At 40.8% G+C, this 21879-nt stretch overlaps 1 protein-coding gene across 1 annotated transcript in view; it reads right to left on the bottom strand.

The window, feature by feature from the left end:
• The window catches only part of LOC124799324 (neuronal acetylcholine receptor subunit beta-3-like), a 255312-nt gene extending 234770 nt beyond the window's left edge, over window positions 1–20542 (bottom strand). The window contains exon 1 of the mRNA XM_047262912.1: window positions 20464–20542. Within this exon, the coding sequence (XP_047118868.1) occupies window positions 20464–20515 (52 nt within the window). The 5' untranslated portion in view covers window positions 20516–20542. The remainder of the gene's footprint in view (window positions 1–20463) is intronic.
• Window positions 20543–21879: the final 1337 nt, after the last annotated feature.

Below are 21879 nucleotides of genomic sequence, written 5' to 3'. Positions count from 1 at the left end.
AGAAGACAATCCTCAGTTAATTCAAAAACTGTCAATATAATCGTCTCATATGTCTTATGCCTGGAAGATAAATACAAGAGAACTTTTTCCAGAATGTTTTCGGACAAAAGACACGCACCTCTAAAAGGGGTCGTATTTTATGGCGTTGCGACTGAAACTAATGACTTAGCAGAAAAGCCATTCATTGTGGGTTTCATGAACAACTTTTCCTACCCTTTTCCGTTGTTTAGACAAAAAAATGCATAAAATTATCAACACTGGATTTTTCTTTTCTTTTATTTTCTAATACAATTGTGTGCAAAATTTATCTTTTAAGTACATTAATACGTAATTTACTGATTTGTTGATTTCCACATTCGTTTCACTCTCATCCGTTAGCGATTGCCTGTGCTCGTTGAGGAGTTCTCTTTCTCAAATAACTGATGACTGATCCCATGCGTGTACCTTGTGGGTGGCGTTCTTTACAACAGCTGACTGATCAAAAACTGCTTACCTTTTTCAATTTTAAAGATCTGCAAACCAATGACTCGTGAGATGTTGTCAAGATTTGGAAAAAAGAATGTCTTGTCTATTTTCCCCTGTTAAGTTTCGACGATCTCCCAGAATATCTGCGTAAGTTGTCACTGTTGCTAATAGAAATCATCTAATTTTAGTAAGCAGTTTTTGGCTCCTGTGTCGGAAGTCGTTAATTTTCCGTATAAATGTTCACTTGCCACTCAGTACGACACTTCGATGTGTAGTTAATTTACATAACCACAAACTGTAAAAGAAAGTTATGAATGTTGGTTTGACAGATTATAGTTTACTTACAGTTTTTTCAAGCTAGTAATGTCCACACGAACGTATACAGTTTTCTGTAAGCGAACTGAAAATGAAGACTTATACTTGCTACAACTACGAATTTCTGTCGAAAGCGAATGACGCTTGGGTTTGTCCGCACTGTCGCGAACAGGTTCCCTAATTCGTACTTCCGTTCAGCTTGTTCTGCGCTCTCTCTGCCTGGCTTCGGGCATATGGTCTGTCACATCACCTGACTAGCGTGATGCGTTCTGAGAATACATGAAGCGTGAATTAATCAAATGGTTCAAATGGCTCTGAGCACTATGCGACTTAACTTCTGAGGTCATCAGTCGCCTAGAACTTAGAACTACTTAAACCTAACTAACCTAAGGACATCACACACATCCATGCCCGAGGAAGGATTCGAACCTGCGACCGTAGCGGTCGCTCGGTTCCAAACTGTAGCGCCTAGAACCGCACGGCCACTCCGGCCGGCGTGAATTAATCAGTGCATCTATTATGCAGAAGTAATTCTTGGGTGTATTTGACATTTTTCCCTGAAATTTATCTAAAATACGTATAGCATGCAATTACATAAAAAGGAACGGTAAATGAGTATAACTGAACGTTTCCCAAAAAGGAACGATCACCAGTGAACTTGTTCCAAAAAATTAACGAGTTTGCCCATTTATACTGCCTACTGATGGTAATGTAAATTGCTCCGTAAATCGCGAGTATGTAGCGCCTGTAAACTGCATGTTATGAAACAGTCCACATCAAATGCTTTCTTAGTATATTGATTAATATTTCAAATCGCTCAGCATTGCTTAAATTACTTCTGTCAATAAACGAAGAAATGTAATTTTTGACAGATGTAGTTGGAAATGGAGAAACGTTAACTTAATTGTACCTGTCTTCTGAACTAACTACTTCCTGAATTACTAACGTATCTTCATCACTTTCTTTGAGGTCTTCATTAGGTCATTCCAGTTTTGCTACTTTTCTTTGAAAAAATGATTTAACTGATACTGGCAGAGGTCTTTTTTGAGCTGTTGGCTCCATGACAGTTCCTAAAAAAAAAGAGGCAATAAACATGTCAAGTGTTCTATGTTGTGACACTGCTGGCCTAAAATAACGATAAACACTGTGTGTTGAAGTAAAAGAATGAAAGTAGTCTAAGTAAGGCGATCTTCTAGAAGGGGTATGTGTTTTCAAATACGAAATCTGAAAGGTGAGAAATTATGTAAAATGAAATGTTTAAATGTTCCACAGACCGACTTTGGTACTGCCCCAGAAGATTCGAAAACAGCACAACACCGCAAGTTTTTATTCATTACAACAATAGAAATATTAACTTTGAAGGTAATTAGTATGGCAGTCTGTAGATTATTTTTTTCGTTGATTACTTAACTCCGTCGGGTAAACTGAAGAGCGTGATTGGAGTGTGGCGAGCTATATTTGTATGAGTTACACATCTAATTTGAAGATTTTTGGGTTTAAATGAAAAAGTGTGATTGCCGTACGACTGTTCACACATAACTTGCTGTTTTTCTTATTTTAACTCGAAAGTCATCCCTATTTAAGCAAAAGTAGTGGAACATCTAACATAATAGACCCTTCACTTTATCACACCCATGAGGCGGCGATGTAAACAATTGATTATATAAGAATATGCAGCCTACAGTTGCAGGTTAACTTTATCGTTTACCTAGGTTTCAACGTTACTAATAACGTCATCCTCAGAACCTGCAAAAAGTTACTATTATAATGCGTTAGTAAATTATATTGGGTATGGTCATCCTATGGGATGCAACGTGTAGTACTTACATAAAATATTATTTAAATGTTTGCCTGAAACGGGTGCCGTCCTCTGTGAGGCAGACCGCGAAGCCCTCGCGGTCCGCAGTCTCTAGTCACACGACGAGGCCCATACAACGGGCTTAAAGTGAACCTGCTACAGTTTGTTTAATAGAAGCGACAAAACCTTATGGTTATGCATCAAGTTTTATAAAGTTGACTTAGGACATGACCCGTTTTAGGCAAACATTGAAATAATATTTTATGTGAGTACTACATGTTGCATCCTGTACGATGACCATACCTAATATAATTTACAAGCGCATTATAATAGTAACTTGTTGCAGGTTCTGAAGAAGACGTTATTACTAACGTTGAAACCTAGGGAAACGATAAAGCTAACCTGCAACTGTAGGCTGTATATTCTTATATAAACAATATCAGTTGCTGTCGCTGCATAGAAGTGTTAAAAATTACTAAACAATTGAACCGCATCATACCTAAAAGTTTGCGTCAAGTAACTTTGCAGTTTCTTACTTGGTACGTTAAGGACCACTCCATTCGTGTAACTTTACCGTGCAATATAGGTTATCTAGCATCTCTTGAGGCCATTCCTCGTAGTACTGCTCAGAACTCTTCAACAGAATTCGTGAGTTTTCGTGAAGCTTGCCACCATCCTTGGCAATTTACACGGCCTGACACTAAATGACGCTGCACTAGCCTTTACACAGTGAACTACTTGACCTTGACCTGTGGCATTAATTTAATTTAATTTCATATTCATAGCTACAACGCGCCAGATGTGAACATGAACGTAGCTGTAACGAGCTTTCACGAAACTTTGTTACTTTCTTGCGTCATTTCCATCACAGCAATTTCGTTGGTTGATTTGGGGGAAGGGACTAAACAGTGAGGTCATCGGTCCCATATGATTAGGGAAGTATGGGAAGGAAGTCGGCCGTGCCCATTCAGAGGATCCATGCCGGCATTTTCCTGAGGCGATTTAAGGTAATCACCATGGGCGTACCCAGCGAGTGAAGGGGGTGGGGGCAGCTGCCCCCCCCCCCCCCCCCAGAAGATAAAAAAATGGCTCTGAGCACTATGGGACTCAACTGCTGAGGTCATTAGTCCCCTAGAACTTAGAACTACTTAAACCTAACTAACCTAAGGACATCACACACATCCATGCCCGAGGCAGGATTCGAACCTGCGACCGTAGCGGTCTTGCGGCTCCAGACTGCAGCGCCTTTAACCGCACGGCCACTTCGGCCGGCCCTAGAAGATATTCGCAGTTTTTTACTAGTTTACTGTTTTATTTAATAAAAAATGTTGCATGTTTTCTCGGATTGTACAAGTGCATTCTTGTATTTAAAATGTCTATTAAAAGCAGTTTTTCGCTGGTTTAATGTTTTATTTAGTAAGGAGTGCTGTATGTTGTCTCGAGTCCTTGTTTCCTGAGACTAGTATGACCAGCCCCCCCCCCTCCCCCCAGTTCAGATCCTGGGTACACTCTTGGTAATCATGGGAAACCTAAGCAGAATGACCGGACGTGGGTTTGAATCGTCGTCCTCTCGAAAGCGAGTCCAGTGTGCTAACCACTGCACCACATCGCTTGGTCACAGCAAGTGGTCAGATCGTGAAGTGAGCTGCAAATGTTGTAGACACTGCAGGAGACTCCCTCCCCCAAACGGACCCGCCATACTGAATTAGATTATTCAACATTTTCTTTCACAAAGGTGTTTTTTGCTATTTTTTGGACGAACGTAATTTCAAAATACTCTCTAAAGAGCGTGATGAGGCATGATTTGGGAGTGTAGCATAGCAGGGCAAGGATCAGAAGACCTTTGAAACTGTTACCTAAATGAAATATGAGTCAGAATCAAAATAATATATTTAGGTGTGCCAAATTATAAGATGGCTTCTTTGTCGCCTCCACCTTCCCCCCTACAGCAGGACCTGTGGAAATGGTATTTACACACTTGTAATTAAGTGAGTAATGAAACGTTTTTCGTTCGTTTACAAACATTACTCTCTAATTGAAGCACATATAAAATCATATTTCCTCTCTGAAAGTGTTTTTCCCCAATGGGCCTGTCTTCTGAAGCATTATCCTAATTTTAAAGCATTTACAAGGTTACTAGAAACAGACTATTTCTGGGCGGATGTAATGGAGTTTGGTCCCAAAAATCGAGTTTTCAAAAATATTATTTTCTTGATCTACACAGTTTAATCTATGCTGTGTGTGAATTTTATCGTGATAGCAGCTTTAGAAATGCCTTTAAATTGTTTAACTGATTATCTTTGCACTAGCAGCCAGCCACCTTCCCCTTTTCCGACATTTGGGAAACTGCTCGTTCCAGCAGAATTTTTGTCAGTGTGAAGGCTATTTTCTTTCGATATCTTTGGCTGACATCTATATCTCTGGCTGACATGTATATCTTTGCTAGAGAACTTTTTTACATGCTGTTTATTTATGTTTTGACAATACTAGGTGGAAGGTTAAATTCACAAACCTTTATGTGGAAGTCAAGATTTATGTGTAATGGGTGGTGGAAAAACTGTGTTTAGGAAATGGAGGTCTCATGGACATTGGTTTACTTACAAAAAAGAGGAAGCAGCTCGAAATGAAGAACATAAGCTCTCAGCTTCAGCATCAAAACTTGGGACAGGAGAATTGTACAGGTACATGAATGATGTTGATATGCACTGCCCTGGATTCAGACTTATTGACTTAGCTATTCTCTACCAGGCTATAAAGTTTTCATGTTCACAAGTTAGCTGTAAAAATACGGACTGCATGATAGTTGTTCAAGAAAGAAGAGTAGGAACAGCTTATGATTTTAAATTAATTTGTAACTCGTGTGGCTATGAATTTTCACTTTCCTCCTCCAGAAAAACTGACACTGGTACCTAGGAAACCAATTTTAGGTTAGCATATGCTCTGAGATGCCTTGGACAAGGCAGGAAAGGAGGTAATTTATTGTATGGTTTTCTGAACATGCCTCCAACTTGCGGAAGGTTTGAAAAAATAAATAAAGAAATGTCTGATGTTGTATGCGATACTGCCAAACTTTCTATGAAGAAAGCAGTGGGACAACTGGTTTTAGTAAACCAAAAAGAAATAGATCGTGGGGTAGATGTTCATGACACTGAATCTCCTACAAATGTTACTGACCTGTGTCTGTCTGCAGATGGGATCTGGATGAAAAGGGATCACACATCTCTGTATGGAGTTACATCTGTTATTAGTGTTGACTCACGTAAAGTTACAGAAGTAGAAATTATGTCTAAATATTTACACCAGTGTGCAACAAGGAAAATGTCCAACAATGAAGACAGTGAGAGACTGTGGCAAGAAAAGCATGCAGTAGCATGCTCTAAAAATTATAGTGGCTCAAATGGGGACATGGAGGTTGCTGCAGATCTGAGGACCAGTATGGTGTTAGATATACTAAATAGCTCTCCATTAAAAGCTGTAACAGATAAATGTTTGTATAATACAACAATAGAAAAGTTGGAACGTGCTGGCCACATCCAAAAGAGGCTTGGTGGTAGCGTCATTGCTTGCTGAAAGAGAAGAAAGGTGAAGTACTTGAGGATGGAAAATCACTTGGCGGAAAAGGCAGACTTACTCTGAAAGAAACTGATTCTCTTCAGTTATTTTGTGGGAGACTATCAGGAAAAGCACATAATTTAGAGGCAATGAGGAGTGCTATGTGGGCAATTTTTTTCCACAAACGAGCCACTGACCAAGTACCAATGCACAATCTGTGTCTGAAAGACAATAGAAATGAGACATATTCACATAAGCACTCATTACCAGAACCTGTTGTGAATGTAATTAAGCTCACATTCAGGTTTCTTGCAAACTCTAATTTATTGAGGAAGTGTTTTCACAGAAAGACACAAAATGCAAATGAAAGCCTCAATAATTCAATTTGGATTCGATGCTCAAAAAGGACATTCTATGGACTTGAAGTAGTCAAAATAGGTGTCTATGATGCAGTTTTATGTTACAATAATGGAAATAATGACAGAATTGAAGTTCTGAACAGAGTTGGTACATATCCTGGTATGGTTACAAAAGAAGCATTTTACACCATCGATGAGAGCAAGGTCAATAAAACTAACAGATCAGTGTCTTACCTAAAAATTCAGGCCAGGCAGATTTGGAGAGGAGAGAAGACAAAACCTGGAGGATGAAGAGTATCAGTATGGAGGATTTTAAAACTGTGGTAAGCTTATTATATGTAGAAGTATGAGAAGACAATCTTTGAAGCTCATTACATATGGTTTCCTGTTTTTACAGTATTACGAGATGCATTCAAGTTCTAAGGCCTCCGATTTTTTTTTCTCCCGACTGGAAAGAGATAGAAACATGTGCATTGTTTTAAAATGAGGCCGCATTCATTGTCAATACGTCCCAGAGATGGCAGCACCGTACAGCAGATGGAATTTTACCGCCAGCGGCGAGAATGAGAACTGTTTCAAATACTTAAAATGGCGACGTTTTCCTTACTTGAACAGCATGCAATCATTCGTTTTCTGAGTTTGCATGGTGTGAAACCAATTGAAATTCATCGACAGTTGAAGGAGACATGTGGTGATGGAGTTATGGATGTGTCGAAAGTGTGTTTGTGGGTGCGACAGTTTAATGAAGGCAGAACATCGTGTGACAACAAACCGAAACAACCTCGGGCTCGCACAAGCCGGTCTGACGACGTGATCGAGAAAGTGGAGAGAATTGTTTTCGGGGATCGCCGAATGACTGTTGAAAAGATCGCCTCCTGAGTTGGCATTTCTGTGGGTTCTGTGCACACAATCCTGCATGAGGACCTAAAAATGCGAAAAGTGTCATCCAGGTGGGTGCCACGAATGCTGACGGACGACCACATGGCTGTCCGTGTGGCATGTTGCCAAGCAATGTTGACACGCAACGACAGCACGAATGGGACTTTCTTTTCGTCGGTTGTGACAGTGGATGAGACGTGGATGCCATTTTTCAATCCAGAAACAAAGCGCCAGTCAGCTCAATGGAAGCACACAGATTCACCACCACCAAAAAATTACGGGTAACCGCCAGTGCTGAAAAAATGATGGTGTCCATGTTCTGGGACAGCGAGGGCGTAATCCTTACCCTTCGCGTTCCAAAGGGCACTATGGTAACAGGTGCATCCTACGAAAATGTTTTGCAGAACGAATTCCTTCCTGCACTGCAACAAAAACGTCCGGGAAGGGCTGCGCGTGTGCTGTTTCACCAAGACAACGCACCCGCACATCGAGCTAACGTTACGCAACAGTTTCTTTGTGATAACAACTTTGAAGTGATTCCTCATGCTCCCTACTCACCTGACCTGGCTCCTAGTGACTTTTGGCTTTTTCCAACAATGAAAGACACTCTCCGTGGCCGCACATTCACCAGCCGTTCTGCTATTGCCTCAGCGATTTTCCAGTGGTCAAAACAGACTCCTAAAGAAGCCTTCGCCGCTGCCATGGAATCATGACGTCAGCGTTGTGAATAATGTGTACGTCTGCAGGGCGATTACGTCGAGAAGTAACGCCAGTTTCATCGATTTCGGGTGAGTAGTTAATTAGAAAAAAAATCGGAGGCCTTAGAACTTGAATGCACCTCGTAGAAGCCTTTTCTCAAAAAGTATATTTGCTAATGTTATGAAATTTTCAGATCCTGTTCGCAACGTGTTTCTGTCTCCCTGGAACTAAAAGATACGAGATCCTGCAATTACATTATGATTTTTAGGTGACTGTACGTAGAAAAAAAAGCTAATTTTGGACGTGCAAAATTAAAAACTCTGTTAATGATGCAGTTTGTACCATAAATTAATAACTGTAGTTCAGTGTTCTTATAACCTTCTCAGGACACTAAAATAAAATTTTGAGATTAATCGCATAATTAGAATTTGAGTTATGGCTCTTTATAAAAAAAGAAAATAAAAAAATTAAAAATTCAAATTTCTGGCAAAGTATTAATCCTGCATATTTTATTATATTTTTCCGTTAAACCACAGTTCTTTTCCTTTATACATCCAAAATTTTAGATTTGTACATTAATAAATACTGCCGCAATGATTTTTTTAATAATTTTTTACATTTTCCGTTACATCCCCCCTTAAGTGGTAAGTCCCATCCTTTAATATTGAACGGATGGTACAAAACTTACATTTATTGTCTCATAAGGTTAACTTGTCAACCACCCTATGACACAGACTCCAGGTGTTGTTAGACAATTAGAAGTACGTCCAAATTATGTTTTAGGTGTACTCGTGGCACTTACAGAAATTTTTCCAAGGGTGGTGGGAGGGAGGGGAGACTTTAAATTTCCGACTTCCTAATGAAATGACCAGTTTAGAAACATGTCATGAAGAACTAAACTGAATAGATGGCACAAATAATTGACGGTTATTCACTGAATACATGAATAAACAACTCCGCATTCTAGGGAGATCACCAGAGTTCGCAGCAGTCGTAAACATAAGACAATCGACACGAAAGATATCGACATTTACCAATAACAAGCAGAGAGCCGAAGCTCAGTGTAATATCGCAGCTTCTCGCTGCTGCCCAACTTTGCACTCTTAACAATCATTTTAAGTGTTCAACAGGCAAACTTTAATTCTGGAGGGCGGGGGTGGTGTTGGAGAGGGGGGGGGCAGCTGTTAGCTCCCTTATTCTTCTCCATCCCGCGCCCCCGTATTTATACCCCTGATTTTATCTCATCTTCATCAACGTGCACGTCGCTGCAGTGGTGTCAAACACCCTCAGACGGGGACTCATGGCAAATAACGCCACACCATAGTTTCATTGTATTTTTCAACTGTGATTGTGATTTATTGGCCAAATCTATTGTGTCCTTTAAGGATGTCCACATACACTCCCGGAAAAAAATTGTGCATGTGGAAAGACGACGTCGATTTTGATCCAATGATAGTGAACCCACTTGGGAGACAACAGATGTACTGATAAACTGTTCATCGTCGTCCACCAACAGATAGTGCAGAGACGTACCTACCAGAGCGTCATTTGCATCTACCCTTTAATAGGGGATGCTCACAGCCGGAAGGTTCAGTGTGGTGCAAACGTGTGAAACATGCAGGCAGCCATGCCACAGATGCATACTCATTCTTGCTGTAGTCAACTGACCAAGTTTGAAATGGGTCAAATTGTGGCCTTCCGAGTGGTGGGATGGTCGTTTCGAAGAATTGCCATACAAGCTGGACGTGCTCTGTCAATTGGCAATGATACTGGTATAGTGGTCATGTGAACGTTCTCACACCCATACACGAGGTCCTGGAATTCCACGCAGTACAAACGCCCGCCAGGCTCGTCGTATTGTAAGGGTGGCAGTGGCAAATCATACAACTACCAGAGAACAATTAAGAGGGCTTGTGAACCCAGACATGTCAACACGAACTGTTGCGAACCAGTTATTAGTACAGGGACTATGGGCACGCACACCTCTAGCGTATCTTCCACTCACCCCACAGCATCGACGTGCACAGCTCGAATGGTGCTGTCAGAGGATAACTTGGAATATGGAATGGCGCTGTAGTCTTCAGCAATGAAGTTGAGTCTACCTGCACGCAAGCGATGGTCGTTTGCCTGTATGACGTAGACCTGGTGAGTGCTGTGCTGTAGAGTGCATTCGTCCACGACACACTCGCCTCCCATCAGGTTTTTGAGCTGTGCTGTGATATATTACAACTGTCGTTCACATTTGGAGTTTCTGGAAGGGACGCTAACCAGCACTCAGCACGCGCAGAATGTTCTTTGATCCGTTCTATTGCTGTTGCTGCGACAGAAAGATGATGTGATGTTCCAGTTGGAGTACGCTCGCCCACACACCTCCCGTGAAACTCAACGTGCTCTGCAAGGCGTGCAGAAACCTCGTGGCCAGTATGATCTTCCAACTTGTCTCCAATCGAGCAAATGTGGGATACAATGGAACAAGAAATGACTCCTCGGAGTCGTCAGCCAACAACTCTTACAGAACTACACGAGCAGGTCGAGCAGGCGTGGCACAAGGACAGTATTCTCCATCTGCATAATCGATTGTCTACCAGAGTCAGCGCCATTGCTACCCGTGGAGGCTACACCATTGCTATTAGTGTCATCGCATGGATTGATAACTGTTACCTCAGAGCCACTGGTGCTATTAATCTGTAAATGTAATCATTTCATACGCACTGTTGCAACAATAAATCTCGAGTCAATTGGTAAACTCTAAAAAGGTGCACTGTTTTTTCCCTTCAGTGTATTTACAAATACTGAGTAATCCGGCGCTACAGTCACAGGTTAGAATCATGCCTCAGGCATGGATGTGTGTGATGTCCTTAGGTTAGTTAGGTTTAAGTAGTTCTAAGTTCTAGGGGACTGATTACCTCAGCAGTTAAGTCCCATAGTGCTCAGAGCCATTTGAACCATTTTTTGAGTAATCCGGTATCTTAATTGTATATGGGTATTGTGATGGAAACGCTGCTACTGCTTGTAGAGAGTTGTTGTTGTTGTTGTTGTGGTCTTCAGTCCTGAGACTGGTTTGATGCAGCTCTCCATGTTACTCTATCCTGTGCAAGCTTCTTCATCTCCCAGTACCTACTGCAACCTACATCCTTTTGAATCTGCTTAGTGTATTCATCTCTTAGTCTCCATCTATGATTTTTACCCTCCACACTGCCTCCAATACTAAACTGGACATCCCTTGATGCCTCAGAACATGTCCTACCAACCGATCCCTTCTTCTAGTCAAATTGTGCCACAAACTTCTCTTCTCCCCAATCCTGTTCAATACCTCCTCATTAATTATGTGATCTACCCATCTAATCTTCAGCATTCTTCTGTAGCACCACATTTCAAAAGCTTCTATTCTCTCCTCTTGTCTAAACTATTTATCGTCCATGTTTCACTTCCATACTTGACTACACTCCATACAAATACTTTCAGAAATGACTTCCTGACTCTTAAATCTATACTCAATTTTAACAAATTTCTATTCTTCAGAAACGCGTTCCTTGGTATTGCCAGTCTACATTTTATATCATCTCTACTTCGACCATCATGAGTTATTTTGCTCCCCAAAGAGCAAAACTCCTTTACTACTTTAAGTGTCTCATTTCCTAATCTAATTCCCTCAGCATCACCCAACTTCATTCGACTACATTCCAGTATCCTCGTTTTGCTTTTGTTGGTGTTCATCTTATATCCTTCTTTCAAGACACTATTCATTCCGTTCAACTGCTCTTCTAAGTCCTTTGCTGTCTCTGACAGAATCATAATGTCATCGGCAAACCTCAAAGATTTTAATTTCTTCTCTATGGATTTTAATACCTACTCCGAATTTTTCTTTTGTTTCCTTCACTGCTTGCTCAATATACAGATTGAATAACATCGGGGAAAGGCTACAACCACTGCTTCCCTTTCATGTCCCTCGACTGTTATAACTGCCATCTGGTTTCTGTACAAATTGTAAATAGCCTTTCGCTCCCTGTATTTTACCCCTGCCACCTTCAGAATAGATAGTATAGCTCACTCTATCTTAACCACAGACAACCAGATCCAAGAGTGTTTACTCATGCTTCCACTGAACTGTGTGAGGCCAGTGCAGTGCCCAGCAATCATACTTCATCTGAACGCACTAATTAAGAGTGTCAATGAAGCAGAAGGCATTACTCAGTTGACAGAATGTAGTCTTTCAACAAGCACACACAGGATTTCTGCATGTATCGGTGTACCACCACACATTAATATGGCGCACATTACATATGCACGGTTTCTACCACTATCATTTACGAAGGAGTCAACGTCTTCGAGAAGGAGCTGAAAGTAGAGTATTGGCATTTTGTTTTTAAAGCATCGAATAATCCCAGTGATATTGTTTACTGACAAAGCCACTTTCATTCTTGACGGTATCAGTAACACTTGTAACTCACATGACTCTGTGTACATTTTCAGAAACGCTTTTCTGTAAATGTGTAGTGATATGATAGACAATCGGTTGACTGTACGTGTTGTGTTATCGCATCTTCTTACTGGGCCCTGTTTCTTGAAAACGAGCTTCCAGTATAATTGGTTGTTCTTGATACAAGAATGGGAATGTACTCAGCATGATGGGGGCCCCTGCACATGCTAACGGTCAGGTGACACAGTATCATCTAGTGCTAGCATTCTCCGAAGATGGATCAGAAGAAATGGCCTTGTTTGTTGGCCAAAAGTATCCCCAGCGAAGTCTAAAAAAAAAAAAAAAAAACGTAAACACCAGAGAAGCATTGATCATTGAACTATGAATAACGCTGCTCTAATAAAATAACGCCAAGGCGACCTCATAAGTAGTACACGTTGTCATGCCAAGAGAATTCGAAAAAGCATTGAAGTCGGAGGTGAAAACTATGAAAACTAAGTTAATCGTTTGCCTATTGTAAACACTTTCTGAAAGTATTTGTTTGGGTTACATTTTACAAGATGCGTCTCTGCAACCAATGAAAATTGGACATCAGTTATATGGAATACTTTATTCGAAGTTGTCTACTCTCCCAACTCCTAAAATATTTACTATTCCTCCTGAATTAGCCGGTATAGTGAATTTTCAGTGTACAATCCACCTTAGACACTCAGGTTTAAGCAATAAATAAATAAGTAAATAGCGATAACAATATTTCCTTGCAGCGATTTGTTGGTACAATTCAGTTTTGTTAATGCCTCAGACCACATCTCTAGAAGGCACATAAATGCCTAATCAGTTTTTTCTGAGAAGGATCATAGCAACTGTAGCCGTTTTAGTAGATCAATGGGCGGAGGAGAGAAAGTCTTCTTCTCGTAGGCAGATAATAGGAACCCAAGGGTTAGAAGAACTCATTTACCTCTCTGGGTTTAATCCTTGAACCTTGTTTCTTTTTCGATCACTTGCACCCCCAGTGTCGCTGTGCGTGGCGGGGGCCTGTCTCGTCACACTCTCTGTACGGTTCTAAATATTATACAGGGCGTCCCACATACAACCGTTGCGCCTCATGCTCAAGATTCAAGTAATACTGAGCTAACTAAAAAAGAACAGGCAGGGTAGTAACGTTAAAAATCATGCAGTTAGCTGTTTATAAGAGACACTGGGAGTGGTGGCCATGGGCGTCCAGGCATCTCTGTGTGATGACGTTACCAGTAACACGCTGTAATTCTGCAGGCGTGATGTTATTAATTTCTCTAGTGATGTCCCGTGTATGAGCGTTTATTCTGCGAAGACTGTCTGCATACACTGCATGCTTTTTAATGTGCCCATAAACAGAAATCACACGATATTAAGTCTCGGTATCTTGAGAGCCAGAGGCCTGTACTTGCAAGTCTTGTCTTCAAGGAACGTGTGGTGATGTGGGCCATACTTTGATTGGTTGTGTGAGCAGTTGCTCCATCTTATTGGAATAATGTATACAGATTTTCTGGATTTATTAATTATGCTTAGAAAGAGTGAAAGCTCTCTAGATATCTGGCACTGATTGAGGAGTAATTAAAAAATATGAGGTCACTAATACGATGATGAAGAAATAGATGAAATGTATGACGAGATAAAAGAAATTATTCAGGTAGCGAAGGGAGACGAAAATTTAATAGTCATGGGTGCCTGGAATTCGTCAGTAGGAAAAAGGAGAGAAGGAAACGTAGTAGGTGAATATGGATTGGGGGGAAGAAATGAAAGAGGAAGCCGCCTTGTAGAATTTTGCACAGAGCATAACTTAATCATAGCTAACACTTGGTTCAAGAATCATAAAAGAAGGTTGTATACCTGGAAGAATCCTGGAGATACTAGTAGGTATCAGATAGATTATATAATGGTAAGACAGAGATTTAGGAACCAGGTTTTAAATTGTAAGACATTTCCAGGGGCAGATGTGGATTCTGACCACAATCTATTGGTTATGAACTGCAGATTGAAACTGAAGAAACTGCAAAAAGGTGGGAATCTAAGGAGATGGGACCTGGATAAACTGAAAGAACCAGAGGTTGTACAGAGTTTCAGGGAGAGCATAAGGGAACAATTGACAGGAATGGGGGAAACAAATACAGTAGAAGAAGAATGGGTAGCTCTGAGAGATGAAGTAGTGAAGGCAGCAGACGATCAAGTAGGTAAAAAGGCGAGGGCTAATAGAAATCCTTGGGTAACAGAAGAAATATTGAATTTAATTGATGACAGGAGAAAATATAAAAATGCAGTAAATGAAGCAGGCAAAAAGGAATACAAACGTCTCAAAAATGAGATCGACAGGAAGTGCAAAATGGCTAAGCAGGGATGGCTAGAGGACAAATGTAAGGATGTAGAGGCTTGTCTCACTAGGGGTAAGATAGATACTGCCTACAGGAAAATTAAAGAGACCTTTGGAGAGAAGAGAACCACTTGTATGAATATCAAGAGCTCAGATGGCAACCCAGTTCTAAGCAAAGAAGGGAAGGCAGAAAGGTGGAAGGAGTATATAGAGGGTTTATACAAGGGCGATGTACTTGAGGACAATATTATGGAAATGGAAGAGGATGTAGATGAAGACGAAATGGGAGATAAGATACTGTGTGAAGAGTTTGACAGAGCACTGAAAGACCTGAGTCGAAACAAGGCCCCGGGTGTAGACAACATTCCATTAGAACTACTGACGGCCTTGGGAGAGCCAGTCATGACAAAACTCTACCATCTGGTGAGCAAGATGTATGAGACAGGTGAAATACCCTCAGACTTCAAGAAGAATATAATAATTCCAATCCCAAAGAAAGCAGGTGTTGACAGATGTGAAAATTACCGAACTATCAGTTTAATAAGTCACAGCTGCAAAATACTAACGCGAATTCTTTACAGACGAATGGAAAAACTGGTAGAAACGGACCTCGGGGAAGATCAGTTTGGATTCCGTAGAAATATTGGAACACGTGAGGCAATACTGACCCTACGACTTATCATAGAAGCTAGATTAAGGAAAGGCGAACCTACGTTTCTAGCATTTGTAGACGCAGAGAAAGCTTTTGACAATGTTGACTGGAATACTCTCTTTCAAATTCTGAAGGTGGCAGGTATAAAATACAGGGAGCGAAAGGCTATTTACAATTTGTACAGAAATCAGATGGCAGTTATAAGAGTCGAGGGGCATGAAAGGGAAGCAGTGGTTGGGAAAGGAGTGAGACAGGGTTGTAGCCTCTCCCCGATGTTATTCAATCTGTATATTGAGCAAGCAGTAAAGGAAACAAAAGAAAAATTTGGAGTAGGTATTAAAATCCATGGAGAAGAAATAAAAACTTTGAGGTTCGCCGATGACATTGTAATTCTGTCAGAGACAGCAAAGGACTTGAAAGAGCAGTTGAACGGAATGGACAGTGTCTTGAAAGGAGGATATAAGATGAACATCAACAAAAGCAAAACGAGGATAATGGAATGTAGTCAAAATAAATCGGGTGATGCTGAAAGAATTAGATTAGGAAATGAGACACTTAAAGTAGTAAAGGAGTTTTGCTATTTAGGGAGTAAAATAACTGATGATGGTCGAAGTAGAGAGGATATAAAATGTAGACTGGCAATGGCAAGGAAATCGTTTCTGAAGAAGAGAAATTTGTTAACATCGAATATAGATTTAAGTGTCAGGAAGTCGTTTCTGAAAGTATTTGTATGGAGTGTAGCCATGTATGGAAGTGAAACATGGACGATAACTAGTTTGGACAAGAAGAGAATAGAAGCTTTCGAAATGTGGTGCTACAGAAGAATGCTGAAGATAAGGTGGGTAGATCACGTAACTAATGAGGAGGTATTGAATAGGATTGGGGAGAAGAGAAGTTTGTGGCACAGTTTGACTAGAAGAAGGGATCGGTTGGTAGGACATGTTTTGAGGCATCAAGGGCTCACAAATTTAGCATTGGAAGGCAGCATGGAGGGTAAAAATCGTAGAGGGAGACCAAGAGATGAATACACTAAGCAGAGAGATGAAGAAGCTTGCACAGGATAGAGTAGCATGGAGAGCTGCATCAAACCAGTCTCAGGACTGAAGACCACAACAACAACAACAATACGCATGCCAGGCAACACACACCAAACACCTATCTTCTATGAGTGGAGAGGGTCTTCATGCAAATTATGTGGGTTGTCCTGCGACCAATATCTGCAATGCTGGGAGTTCACATAACCTGACAAATTAAGCCAGGTCTCGTCTCCACGAAGCAAAGCAAGGGGTCTGAGCAACCGTTAGCAACTGATGTTAACAGCCAGTTAGACTAATGAACTCGTTTTCCCTGATTTCAACTCAAATTTCAACTCTTCCTTCACAATCACACGATAGGCGTGTAATTTCATATCCTTTAATGCATGATGACACCATTTACGAGCCCCGTCGGAGGTTCGAGTCCGCCCTCGGGCTTGGGTGTGTGCGTTGTCCTCAGCGTAAGTTATAGTTAGATTAAGTAGTGTGTAAGCCTAGAGACCGATGACCTCAGCAGTTTGGTCCCATAGGAACTTACCACCACCACACGATTGACGAGATGCACCAACCTGCTGCGATAACCTCCTTAACGACTTGAGGGGAGTCCTCACAATGTCCATGTGAATTCTTTCTGTAGTTACAGGTGTCCTCACTGTCTGTCACTTATTCCTCTGCACATTTTGAACGTATACTACAGCCCTCCATTTGTTACACAGATCTTGAATAGTGCTGGTTGTGGGGAGTTTCCAACCAGGATACCTCTCTTGAAACACTTCTTTACATTCCCTGATGGAGCCCGTCTTTATGTAACACTCCGAAATGTCAATTAGCTGTTCTAATGCAAACTGTCCCATTTCTGTAAGAGCTCAGCGTTACGAGCTTCTCAGAACAACTGACGCATGATCACACAGCTGCGCTCAACTGTCCAGTAAAAGACAGTGTAGCCAACTTACGGGGCAGTGTTACCACATCGTAAGCAATTCTACTAGAGATGATTAGCAACTCCGTGAGGTGTACCGCTTTTATGTGGGACACTGTATCAACAACATTACATTTTCTTCAGACCAATTTGTCACACACGCTACTCATATCAACAACGAAAGTATTTCGGAAACAATACAACAGACGAATTCTTACAGTGTTCCTAGCGAGAAGTTAATACAGATGAGTAGAAAAATGTTCGAATACAACATTAATAGTGTGCTTCTTGGCACAGTCACGTCGATTGTATATCCAGGCGAAACGTTGCAAAGCATTATCAAATGGCATGATCATGTAAGAATAGTGGTAGGGAAGGCGAATAGTCGACTGTGGTTTATAGGAAGAATTTTGGGAAAGTGTGGCTCATCTGTAAAGGAGACCGCTTATAGTAGGACACTAGTGCGACTCGTTGCTGAGTATTGTTCGAATGTTTGGGGTCCGCACCGCTTCGGATTAACGGAAGACATCGAAGCAATTCAAAGGGGAGCCGCTAGATTTTTTACCAGTAGGTTCTAACAACACGTAAGTATTACGGAGATGCTTCGTGGACTCAAATGGGAATCCCTGGAGGGAAGGCGAAGTTCTTTTCGAGTAAAACTTTTCAGAAAATTTAGAGAACCGGCATTTGAGGCTCACTGCAGAACGAGTCTATTGCCGCCAACGTACATATCGCTTAAGGACCACGAATATAAGACGGAAGCATGTAGGCAGTAGTTTTTCCCTCGCTCTATCTGCGAGAGGAACAGGAAAGTAAATGACTAGTAGTGCTACAGGATACCCTCTGTTACGGCGGCTTGCGGGTATGTATGTAGATGCAGACGTAGATGTAGAGGACGCGAATTCACTTTGACGGTTCACTAAAAGGCCGACAACAAGCGGAACACGAGCGAGCACCAACGAATGCAAGCCGAACGCGACAGAATGAATATTTCTCACGCTTGCCTACCATTTTTAGCAGAGAGAATTCCCGTTCGCATGTTTTCGCTCCGGAGTAAACCATGCTTAGCACAAACGTGTAATTAGGCACTTAGGACTGTAACTGAGAATTTTAGGTAATTTGGTCTCCCCACCTCATTCGTCTTTCTTCTGTGTTTTTTGCTTTTCTTCCTCGTTGTAAAATCGGATTTTGGATTTCACTTATAACAAGAATTAATAACAATTAAATCGCGTAGTACTCACATTGAAGCAATGCGTTTTGATTCGTCTACATTTGTGCAGGTTGCATGTCAATTTCGCTGCTTCTTTTTCTTGCAGCTTAACACGTGGCTCAGTGGGCCCTGTTCCAGAGTTTGCAGCCACAGAAAATATTTTTGTGGTTACCAGAAATGAAGCACTGGTCCTCTACGTTACCAGTCCCGATCGGTAATCACTAACCGACTAGCCTTGCACACAAACTCGCGTTTGGAGAAAACTGGTAATGGAATAGGCTTGTCATTTTGTAGGGATCGCCCCTACTTTCCTATAAATGTCCCATATGCTTACATGCGTCTGATTGGGCATCCTCAAGTCCCTAGCTTTTTGGTTTACTTTTACAATTTTATTTTTCTTCATATCATATGGCATAACTTTTAATTTCATGTTCGTACGTTTATCATCTTATTCTTGTTAGCCAATGCCAATACGTTAAAATAACGAGATAAAGCAACAAAACAATTGGTTTAAAAGTCAACTGTGTTGCTCGCCCCACCCTCCTTTTTCATAATACCTAGTGTTGACGAGGTCCTTGTATTTATGAAGTGATTGAGTGAAGGAGTATTGAAATGTTTCGAACATAACGTTGTCCTGTAAGAGCAAAACATTATTAATATTACGAGGTTTTTAGGATTCTCCGAAGTGTGATTCATATTTAAAACGCTCGGTAGATTTAAGTGGAAATACAAATAGCCTTGTTGATGAGTTTAGTGATGACAGTTATGAGAATCAGAATGAAACCCGAAAGGAAAAAGTGAAAAAAGTGTGCTAATTTCGTAATGAATGATTAGAAGGTAAACGGTTCAAAAGTTGGTCAGCTGAAGGTGTTGATAAAGTGATGACGAAGTGTAGAGTGTGTCCCAATTGAAAAGGTGCACTGCGGGTATTCGTGCCGGTATGTGAAACAGGAGGTATATCTGTAAGTTCCAACCCCAGTCCCATTGATTTCTATCATTGTATAAGATAAACACTGTTAACTTCTAAATATTTAAAGTTTCAAGTGTGGTGCTTGTAGTTTAGTTTTGGTCTGAGAATAAAAACTGACGAACATTAGTCACAATTGCACATTTAATATATTAAGTGCTACATTTTGTTTGAAGTGTACCCACTTTTGACATGCCAAAGTTGGCAGTGTCACGACTTTTGACTTGCCAACGTTGGCAAATCTATTATGGACTGAAACTGAGTTGGCGATTATGCAAAGAACAAACTCATTCGACGTTCAGATATAGGCGGTGTTAAAACCAGAGATGACAACGTGTATGTTCCAATTCGGAATTAGAAACGACAAGGAGACATTGTCATCACAGATTTCCCGACATCCATCAAAGAGGGATTCGAAAGATTATGATGGGCAATATACAAAACAAACTCAAAAATTATTTTGATATTATCTGTTGTGAAGAAGAAAAAAAAAAGATGACAGTGTCTGGGTTTATATTCCAGCTCCTGCAAATAAATAGATAAAAAATAAAGAAAGTTCATTACTTTACGACTTTCGAAAATTGTTTTTTGTCTAATTTTCAATTTTTATACAAATTGCAACTAAGCAGTTGTAACTAAAATTAAATTTTACGTACAACAGTAAAGAACAGTCGATTACAACAATGCAATCGGAAAGTGATCTTAATTAAGTCTTTCATTTATTACGCTCAAGTGCATGTGTCTGCTTTGTAAAACACTTAGTTCGATGTAACAGAGGGCACGAGCGCCTTATCGGTGGTCAGCGTAAACAACTTTACGAACAAATGGGAAAATAATGACTACTCACGCGCGCAGCAGAACAGAGCCAGCGGCAGCAGTGTGGGCAACATTTTGTTCATGACGCTACTGCCGCACTTTTCGCAGCTCACAGGGGCGGGCGGCTATCTAATCCACGAACGCGCCCACCGACAGCTGAAACCGCCACAGCTGCAGACAAAGCACATGCTACTAAAGTGTTATTCGACATGTATACTTCCCCAGTCGCTGGATACTCTGTTCCATTCCATTCACATATTGCGAGGGCCAAGAGAGTACGAATGGTCAAAACTGAGGGGAGTGGTTCTGTTAGCTTCGTGAAATGAAGAAAAGTGGAAGAAACGCAGCACGAAGCACGCTTTCCTACAAAATAAACCGGAAAACAACTGAAAAACTATCTTTGTATTAATACTACTACTTTATAATACTAGGATTCTTAAGTTTTTACAGACGACCCTTAGATCGCGCTTTTGGGATGTGGCATTACTATACTCTGACATTCTGTTCAAGATTACGCTGGGGTTGACAGCTACAACGAAAGTATGGGGGTGAGACATGGGAAGCACGGCACACGAGACTAGTAGCCGCAGCAGCCATCTGCAGTTGGTTAACCTGTTCGCCTACCTCTAAACACTAGCGCTTGCACTACGGTTCCGTCAGCTTGCTGCCATGTCGGTCTGTTCGTTACGCGCTGAGATTTTGTTTGTTTCACCTTTCCACAGTTGCAGAGATAATATTTTATCTGTTATTAACGTGGAGGTGGTAATTACTATTTTGTTGTTGTTGTGTGAACTATATTATTACTACACCTAAAACTATCACAAAGTCCTGGTCCGACGGCTTCTGGGGAAAAAATTTCTTTTTCAGTAGTTAATGCAACCTCAAAGTTTTTATTTCTTCTCCATGGATTTTAATTCCTACTCCGAATTTTTCTTTTGTTTCCTTTACTGTTTGCTCAGTTTACCGATGTTATTCAATCTGTATATTGAGCAAACAGTAAAGGAAACAAAAGAAAAATTAGGAGTAGGAATTAAAATCAATGGAGAAGAAATGAAAATTTTGAGGTTCGGTGATGACATTGTAATTCTGTCAGAGGCAGCAAAGGACCTGGAAGAGCAGCTGAACGGAATGGACAGCGTCTTGAAAGGAGGATATAAGATGAACATCAACAAAAGCAATACGAGGATAATGGAATGTAGTCGAATTAAATCGGACGATGCTGATGAATTAGATTAGGAAATGAGACGCTTAAAGTAGTAAATGAGTTTTGTTATTTGGGGAGCAAAATAACTGATTACGGTCGAAGTGGAGAGGATATACAATGTAGACTGGTAATGTCAAGGAAAGCGTGTCTGAAGAAGAGAAATTTGTTAACATGGAGTATAGATTTAAGTGTCAGGAAGTCCGTTCTGAAAGTATTTGTATGAAGTGTAGCCATATATGGAAG

The sequence above is a fragment of the Schistocerca piceifrons genome, chromosome 5, assembly GCF_021461385.2.
Source record: "Schistocerca piceifrons isolate TAMUIC-IGC-003096 chromosome 5, iqSchPice1.1, whole genome shotgun sequence".
Taxonomy (NCBI): Eukaryota; Metazoa; Arthropoda; class Insecta; order Orthoptera; family Acrididae; genus Schistocerca; species Schistocerca piceifrons.
Note: the sequence above shows the minus strand (reverse complement) of the source record. Positions and strands in the feature narration are given on the sequence as shown.